Genomic DNA, 9,137 nt, shown 5'->3' with positions numbered 1-9,137 from the left:
TCCACTCTACTACTCTACTCTCAAAATCTCTCTCTCTCTCTCTCTCTCTCTCTTCGTTGCAATTCCAGTAGCATCATCTGCTGATAAAGAAACTTTTTAAAGACCTAAATTTAGTATTTCAACTGAGCAGCACCAGATATCACAAGATAACTATCAAGATATTCAGTAATATCACAAGATAGCAGAATTCATTTGCGAATATATTCATGCAGATATTTGAAGACAAATAAGATGTAGTCTAATTTGTAGAGAGAATCTCAAAACATAAGTCTGCTTTCAAATAGAAGCATAACTGAGCTACACCAATGTAGTGATGATTCTCGCTGAGGAACAAAACATGCTCTCAATTTGAAAGGAGGCGTATAAAGCCAGGGACTGAGATCAACGAGGGTGCAGGGGTTTGTGCTCCGCAGATCTCCCAAATAATTTATATACAATGTCCATTTAGGGAAAAGGGTGGTAGGCAGTGTAGCATGAGCAACAGCCTGGCCTGTGTTCCTCGACATAGAAGCTTTCTGGCGATGGTGTTCCTGGAGATCAATGCCAGATTGGGTACGAAACTGGAAAGGCTTTTTTTGTACTTTCTCGATACAGAATCACACTGGTCGCAAAAGTCTCATCTATACACGAGGCAAAATATAAATTTTCTGCCTACTATAAACTCAATTTTCTTCTACGTAAGGTCTTATATGCTGCACCACCCGTTTAAGTAAAGTGGCGTAGGGATCCTCTTTAGAATAAGATTCAGTACCTTGCAAGGAAAATTGCGGGAGGGTATGTAGGCCACGAAAGAGGTAGAGCTCATTTGCTCAATTTGTGCACAATTAAGTGGTTCACCCCTCAACGAATGGGTTGGTTCCTATTTACGTGAGGTTGCTCTAGTCGGTTCTGAGATTGATAGATTGATCAGCGTGCGGTAGTAGTAGTACCTCGAATTCTTTAGATTTATTTGTTGCTGTTGATAGAGAGAATGAATCAGTTCACCGTTGCAGATTATAGGCTAAAATGGGTGACGGCCGTCTCCAGCGCTTGATTCGTAGGTCCAATGATGTCCTTCACTTTGAATCCGTTCTTGTAGATTTTGAAAGTAGGGACGAAACTCACTCCCTCAGCCTTGGCGAGATAGGGATGGTCTTCTACGTCCACCTGCAAGAGAGTGTTCCACAGCAACTGATCAGGGTACTGGACATTGATTAGTAACGGTGGAAACCTGGTCAGTGTGCAATGCATCCAGGAGAGAGTTTGTATATTAGAGGGTAATTTAAAAAACCTACCTTCAAAAAGTTGACGGAAGGATGCAACTTGCACAGCTGATCTACATAAGCTGCCATTTGCCTACACTTGTCGCTCCATTTTGTGTTATACTGAACCACCGAAACACCTGAACGGGCACAAGAAGTAATTACACTAACATTTTCAAGGGAACACAGCACCAGGCTCCACGTAGAACTCCAGAAATCACTCGAGAAGCGATGAGTTTAAGATGTGATGCTTACCTGGTTGTGAGATGACCTCTCTCAATCGATCACTGCTGGAAATTTCCTCAACTTCACCACCGTTTTTGGACATGATCACCTTTTCACCCTTGGCCTTCTTGTGTGCAACTTGCACTTCATACAACTCATTAGCAATTTCCAGATCTCCGGGCATTTCCTTCTTAAGTGTCTCATAATCCCTCGTTGCCTTATCCCATCTTTCCATCTTAGCAAAACATTTCGCTCGCCGCAGAAGTGCTTTAAGGTAATTGGGTTGGGCTTCTAACGCAGACGTGCAGTCCTCCACAGCCTTCTCGTAGTGACCCAGCTTGATCCTGCAGGCCGCCCGATTGCATAACAAAACGGCATTGCTTGGATTGTACTGAAGCCCTTCGCTGTACGCAACCGAGGCCTCGAGTATCTTTCCTGCTTTGTACAGGTCATTCCCCAAGATTCGTGCATTCGCTACCGCACGGGCTTGTCTCAACATAAGCCCCACGTCGGCGTTCTTGGGGTAATGGGAAGCTGCCTTCTCTGCTGCAATTACTGCCGCTTCAAATCTGCTCAAGAGGCCGCATGTTAGTGCCACAAGGATCGTTTGGCGCTCCTCAGAAGACAGACCCAGAAAGAGCGGACTGAAACTAAGAGAATGTTGTCCTATACCTGTCAAGAGCCATGTCGACTTGCACTTGCGTAAGAAGCGTGGTGATGTCAGCTGGCAAGCTGGTGAACTTGCGCAAAGAATCCTCTATTTTCTGAGCAGCTAAAAGAATTGCGTCTGCCTCATCGTGTTTCTGCTGCTTCAGGAATGCCTCCGCTTTCAAAGAAAACATCTGCAATAAAATAAATAAATAAATAAATAAAGACAACCACAGATCAGGTGTGAGAACCCGGACCGCAATTTATATAAGAATTAAGCTTCTGAGAAATATGGGTTTCATTTCTTCGCAGGCGGGGTTGTGAATTTCAAACCTGAGGCGCTGAATCAGCTCCGGCAATGACAGCAGCATCACTCTCCCTCACGACTGTCTCCCAGTCGCCCGCCTTCCTAGCCTCAAAACACTTCGTCACATGCTTCTCCACTTTTTCAATCCGTTGGAGCCCCGTCCCGTCACTCACTTGACCAGCTAATTCCGCGTGCTTCTTCGCGCCCTGAATGCGTCCCAACCTCAAGAGCAACGAGGAAAGCCTCTGATGAGCTCTGGAGTAAGAAGGATCAAGTTTGATCGCTTCCTCACATTCCCTCACAGATTCCGGAAGCTTGCCCAGCCCTGTCAACGCTGCAGCGCGATTGCTTCGATACGGAGCCTTGTGTGGCGCCAACTGCACCGCCCTGTCGTACAAAGTAAGCGCCACCTGAAAGTTTCCTTTCTTATATTGCTCGTTGCCAACTCTCTTAACTTCTTCTGGATCGCCGCTAGAAAGAATTTTTTTAATGTCCAAACCATCTCCAAGTTTGTGGCCGTTGCCTCTTGAGCCAATGAACGCGTCGGAGGAAACTCGTGGGGGGTCGCATTGGGCTCTAAGTACTCCTCTGCTAATATTGCCACTTATGGAGCCTCCTCCAAACATCATCCTGCCATTGGAAGCAGGCGCCGGTGGCGCAACTACTGGAATCGTTGTCTTGCATGAGGACAACCGTGGCGTCACTGTCCCAAAGAGCCAGATCAATATACAGGAAAAAGTCAGAAAGTGTCAGGATTATCTACCGGGAACCACAATTAAGCACAAAATCAATCGATTGCGTAGGTTGTGTAAGGGAGATAGTACCTGTGTTTAGGCCTCCACCTGTGTACGAGCCACTGGAGGTGGCACCAAATAAATTGCCAACGTTGCAACTTGTACTCTGTGAGTGATGTGAGATGCCGCTAGATGCTGAGCTACTGCAAGGAGCAGAGCCACCACTGGCGTACAAATTCTCGGAGCTGCTTGTGCGGGCAACAGTGGGACTACCAGCTATAGAGCTCCCACGGGAGCTTGTGCTGCCATTCTCGGGACTGGCGGCCATCTTCATCTTCATCCCAGAAGAACCGCCTTTGAAAGATACATTACCGAGAGAGTGTCGTCTCATCTCAGGCCCCAATTTGAGGGCACTATCGGAGCTGAAAAAATCAGCTGCCTCCCCTTGAAGTGCAGGCATGTCGGAGCTTCCCCGTCGATGAAACCTGACGCCCTCGGTGCTGTGACGTCTGACAGCCGCATCTGCAACTTCCGGAACCTGTCTGAAAGAGTCTGCAGGTGGACTCTTGGGAGCAGAATGTGCGGTCAGAGGAGATGTTGACGATGTGTGGCTTGGTGGTTTGGCAGAGTAGCCGCCATGAGGTGGCGCAAAGGATGAGCTTCGGGCATGACGAGCGCGTGGAGCGCTGCTGGCTTCCACATTTCCTACTCTCGCGGCGTCGGAGTTATCACCCCGTGGAAGTGATTTCGCAGATTCAGGTTTTGTAGATTGGGGATTTCCCTTGTTGTTCTCCGAATGCAGAATTGGGGCTCTGGAAGGAAGGGAGCTAGCAACTTTGGAGCCGCTGCTGCTCTTCTTCAACATTTCTCGCAACTGAGTTTCTGTTTTCCGGGTCCCGGAAAGATTCTCACCCGCAAGATTGTAAAGATTTTTGTAGTTGAGGTCGTCCTCCTTGCCAGTGGAGAAGCTTCCGGTGCGTGCATCATTCAGGGTACTGGCATTGAACCGTGACCATCCCTGAAATCGGTCGATTTTTCCGTTACCCGAAAGCTTCCCGGCGTACATGCCGCCGTGCCTATCGTAGGTACTCGTAGGCACAGACTTGCTCTCCGCCTGGCAGGCCATTTAGCAACTTCCAATCACAAAATACCTTGCCCCACTGCCACAAAATTTCACGAGGAAAGGAATAAGCCAGGCTCTCCAGGTTTTGAAATGTCAAGTGATTCCCGCAATCACTTACCCGACTACGATTGCTCCGTTTCTATGAAATTGCGACTAATTTCTTAGATGAGAATCCTACTCCAATGCAAGTCAAGTCGTCAGAAAGGCTTTTGTATCCGATACCTCACTCAACTAATCGTCCTTGTGGACAGTGCTGCGGTGTACCGTGTTCCGAACAGATTCGCATTAAGACACTAACTGACAGTGCGAGGTGCACAACTGAAGAAAGAGAGTTAGTAGCACGCTCTTGTCTATATAGACTCTGGCCACAGCGATGGTAGGCGACGGAACGATCGACGACCAATAGCGTGATTAGAACGTTAAGTGTTTACAGCTGGTGTGCTCTGACGCGAGAGAGACATCACACTCTATGCGGCGTATCAGGAATACAGCTGTGACTCAACAGACCACGGAAAGATTCCACGTTCCAGGTCCAAGGGAGTCACTAATGGACCAATGAATCGAAATCGGATTCACTTCAGCGACTAGATAATACAGTTACAATTGCAAAGCGGTTTGTTGACGCTCCGTGATGAGCAGAAGATGGGGAAAAGAGGGAGAGGATTTAGATGGCATGCCCAGAAGCCACCTCTATTTCTGCAAGTACAAGACACTCGGTTGCACAGTGCGGCCCACCGAGCTCTTCAAAGCCATACGAAATACAAAACTTGCATTACAGCGTAGATCTACGTGCACGCCACGGTCTCTTTTTCAAGGATAGTGCAAAGTTCGGTACCTGGAAGTCAATCCAGCGTATTGTCGCAGGAACCTGCAATCCTAGGTTCTGGAGCTCCACCAATCCGCAGCTTCAATCCGCGAAATAATCCATATACCGCACGTGAGAAACGCAAGATTGAACTGCAAACCTAAACCATGCTGCGCCTTCTGGAATCCCCGCTACACCTGGATCTCACCTTCCAGAAACTTGTGTCGCTTCTCCATTCACGACCAACTCCTTTCTGGAACTACATTCAAACTCACGCGACCACTCAATCCATCCCTGCATGGTCTCAGACCAACCCAGCCGGCGAGCATTCGCCTCTCACAGCAACCGATCTCCTCTCGCACAACGAAACCGCCCAGCTGGGGCGCAGTCCAAAACCATCCAACGACCAATCCTGCAAGTCTAGACGTGGGTTATGTGAGAGGACAGGGTACCGAAACGTGGGGGAGACGGAGAGAAGGTTGAAGAGTAAACGCAGCCTTGACTATATACACAACGAACTAGAGAAAAGACGCAAAAGCTTGCGCGCGAGAGGAGACGCGGTTGCGGTGATGAATCAGAGCAGCCATGAAAGTCTGGCTGCTGGTGTGGAACGGTGGGATCTTTCTTGCTTGCTGAGTGGACGGATGGCTCTGTGGACTAAAAAACTCTGATGAACTGTGCCCCGGATGGCCGTAATAATGGAGTGTGAGACTTCGTGGTTCCAGGAGCAAGCACGCAAGCGAGTGAGTGAGCAAGGGGGCGCCCGACGTTCCTACTGCTAAACTGCTACTGCTGCTTCTGCTGGCTTATTGTCGTGGTGCCAGAGCGGAATTCCGTCCATTCATGCCTCGAACGATCGATCGATCGATCTGTCTGTCTGTCTGTCTGTCTGTCTGATGCTCAGTTTCTGTTGTGGCATATTGGGTGTTCAGTAAAAGGGCCCTGAGCGCCACGCACAAGTAACACAGCAGATTCTTTACTGCCACCAGCTGTAAACTGGGTGTCCAGCTTCCTCGTGCAAGCAATCTTCCTTCATCTCCCCCCCTCTCAGTTATTAACTTTCCTTCCCTTCCCTTCCACTTCAATGATCACGCACAGTAGTATCCGAAATAACTGTGGGTCACGGCAATGGGTTGATAGGGTTGCCATTTGCAGTGGCAATACTTACTTACAGTTGGATTTCTCTGTGTTTTTCTGCATTGTATGTGCTGGGTGTGGGTTTTGGACAGTGTGAGGGCAGGGCTCTGTGGTAATAGACACGTGCTAGAGCTTGAAAACTCAGCGATGGCATTGATGTTTTTGACACAAATTTGTGGTGGTGGTGGTGGTGGTAATGGTGGTGGTAATGGGGGGAGAGGGGAAGATGGGCTGCGCTTGCTTGGAGTTGGGTTTTAACTTCATTGTGGTTAAAGGGGAAACCTGCAATGTGGCTATTGAATTGTGTAGGAGTGAGAAAGGGTTTCCTATGTTGAGAACTACTTTATTTTGGGGCAGGAAAAATGAATGTGACCTTCAATATGGCATTTTGGGAGTTCAATGAGAAGTTGAATTAGAGTTGCAACTATACAACTAAACTTGTCAAAATAGCTGGCCATATGTAGATAATATCAAAATGTATTACAAAAGATTTCACATGAAATTTGTTGCTACTTAAGAAGGCATTTTTTTTTTTTTTTTTTTTTTTATTAACGCAGAGTTTGAATTGTTAGTGGGAAGCACTGAAATGAGTGATCTTTCACTTCTAAGAAAAAATCACCTTTTTCCTTGAATGCCTTCTAAAATATGTTAAATGCAAATATTTTATAACATTATATGTTGCTTGATGAATCATAAGAATGTTATAACAATTTTAAAAGTCAACAGTCATAAATATAGAAGTGAACCTGCAAAAATATATATATGTATATATATATATATATATATATATAATTTGTGAGTGTACAATATAGGTATACTACTTAGTACTTGTGCTTGACATGCTTTTAAGTCAATGTACATGTGGAGGGAAATTTTACTTCATAAAATTGTTTTTTTGTTCTTTTGAAGCTATACAAGGAAGACAATTATTAGTATATGTTTGGACGGGGATTAGAATAAAATTCATCCTCTTTTAAAGAAATGTTTCAATGAACTATGTTTTTGTAATTGAATGAAAGGTCTAGAAGCTAATAATTTATCTAAACCTACTCCAATGTTCTTGTAATTTAGCAATGTATTTAGGAAAATTACATAATATATCAATGTAATTTCACTCGCTTCTACAACATTTATGTTAATTGCTTCAACTATTGTTGTTAAAATGGTAGACTTTAAGACAGCTGTCAATGATTGCTCACACCAAACCAAAAGTTGAAACCTTTTCCTTCCACCATCAATGTTCAAATGAATGCAACTTGTTATGCAATATTAACATAAAAAAAGATTCATTGTTTATTTGAAGTAATTAAATAACTGTGAAATTTTAAGTGGACAAGTGTTTCATCTTAGAGCCTGCAATAAGTATGGAAATTTCTTGATATTTGTATATCCATAAACATATATTAAATGTTCTTAGCATACATTAAAAAAATTTAGGCCATCCAAGCATCATGAGCATTCATTCATCTTCACCAAACTGGTCTAATTTCAACCCAATACATTGTCTGTTCTCATCATAACTTGAATCAAAATGATCTCATTGTATGCATGTAACTCATGCATTATGATTACTATTGTGAATATGAAGATTCCCAAATGACTTTCAAGTTTGACATGCAATAAAAATAAAAATAAAAATAAACAAAAAAACAAATTCTCATTGAAAATAAATCAATACAAATCAAATTATTGTTTCATTTTATTTTATTTTATTTTTACATGTGTTGCGCTGAATAGAGGAAAAGATATAAGGAACAGGTACAGAAGAAAAATACTTCCTAATGATTTGTTGAAAGACCAACTTTAAAAATGTAACTTGCTAAGAAATGGTTTACAAATCAATCAGAAACCAATGTCTTCATTGGGGTCTTCTAGACAAGACACAGGTGCACATTATTCTCTGACATTATACGGATTAGATCTATCCCATCATACAAAATCAATCACACCCGAGAAACCCCCCATCCCAAGGGGGGGCTTTGATGGTTTTTAGGGTTTTCAGCAAGGGGAGCAGAGCCATGCCCTAGTAGCCAAAACTACACGTGAGACGTAACAAGTTCCCTGAAAACAACTGTTGTGGATGCGAAGCATTAAAAAATACAAAACAAAACGAATTGAGACACGTTTTGAAAACCTTTTGCAGCGGAGCTGCCATTAACGGTCGGATAATCGTTACATGAGCGAAACATAAATAATACTTTTTAAGGGTGCCTTGCATTCGAAGCGGGGAACGTGAGCTCCACCGAAGGGCAACGAGAAGAGGGCTGGCTAAAGCAGCATTTCTTAGGGACGGATGATTGGGGTTTGAATCGAATAGCAATAGCAATAGCGAGAGTTATTTTAAGCCTGGCTCACCTCCACCAGCATTTGGATATATTAACCCTAATTTTTCTCCTCAGCTCTGCCCCAGATTAGGCTGCGAAATGGGAAATGGTTAGCATTGGATTTCAGATGCAAGCAAGGATTGGAAACGGACCACGAACGGATTTCCTTTATTTGAAGAACAGAGCTAAATATTCCCCAGAAGCTGCCCCCACAAGCTGAGCTTTACAGGGTGTACGTAGATCTCTTAGCCGCTTCTCGTACCCTCAGGGTTAGCACCCTTCTTCGATACTGTTCTCAACATGAGAACACTGTTCCCTATTGATCCCAAGAGTTCCCATCACAGTACTTTGTTTGTATGTTTCCTCTTTGATCAATGAACTTACAATTCCCTCCACTCAATGGACACACTGTTCTTGTGTGCATAGTGCTTCGCACAACACCTCTCTATACCCAACTTTCTTCATGGTGTTAGAGCATCGACTGTGAGTAGTCATGAGATCCTTTCTTCTATGTGATAGAATATATCAAACTCAGGGTCTGACTTTGAAGTTATGATTAGCAACATACAACTGGGTAGAAAGAATAATCATAC

The 9,137-nt window shown here is 44.4% G+C and overlaps 1 protein-coding gene across 1 annotated transcript; it reads right to left on the bottom strand.

Annotated features, from left to right (window-relative positions):
- Positions 1-215: 215 nt before the first annotated feature.
- On the bottom strand, positions 216-5,674 carry LOC112290435 (TPR repeat-containing thioredoxin TTL1). The gene is made up of 7 exons (XM_024536649.3): positions 5,114-5,674; positions 3,246-4,315; positions 2,448-3,124; positions 2,139-2,308; positions 1,497-2,035; positions 1,275-1,381; positions 216-1,146 (listed from the first exon to the last, which is right to left on the bottom strand). The coding sequence occupies exons 2-7, from the start codon at positions 4,279-4,281 to the stop codon at positions 994-996; spliced, it is 2,682 nt and encodes an 893-aa protein (XP_024392417.1). The 5' UTR covers positions 4,282-4,315; positions 5,114-5,674; the 3' UTR covers positions 216-993.
- Positions 5,675-9,137: the final 3,463 nt, after the last annotated feature.

This window comes from Physcomitrium patens, chromosome 13 (assembly GCF_059467195.1).
Source record: "Physcomitrium patens ecotype Gransden chromosome 13, ASM5946719v1, whole genome shotgun sequence".
Lineage (NCBI taxonomy): Eukaryota > Viridiplantae > Streptophyta > Bryopsida > Funariales > Funariaceae > Physcomitrium > Physcomitrium patens.
Note: the sequence above shows the minus strand (reverse complement) of the source record. Positions and strands in the feature narration are given on the sequence as shown.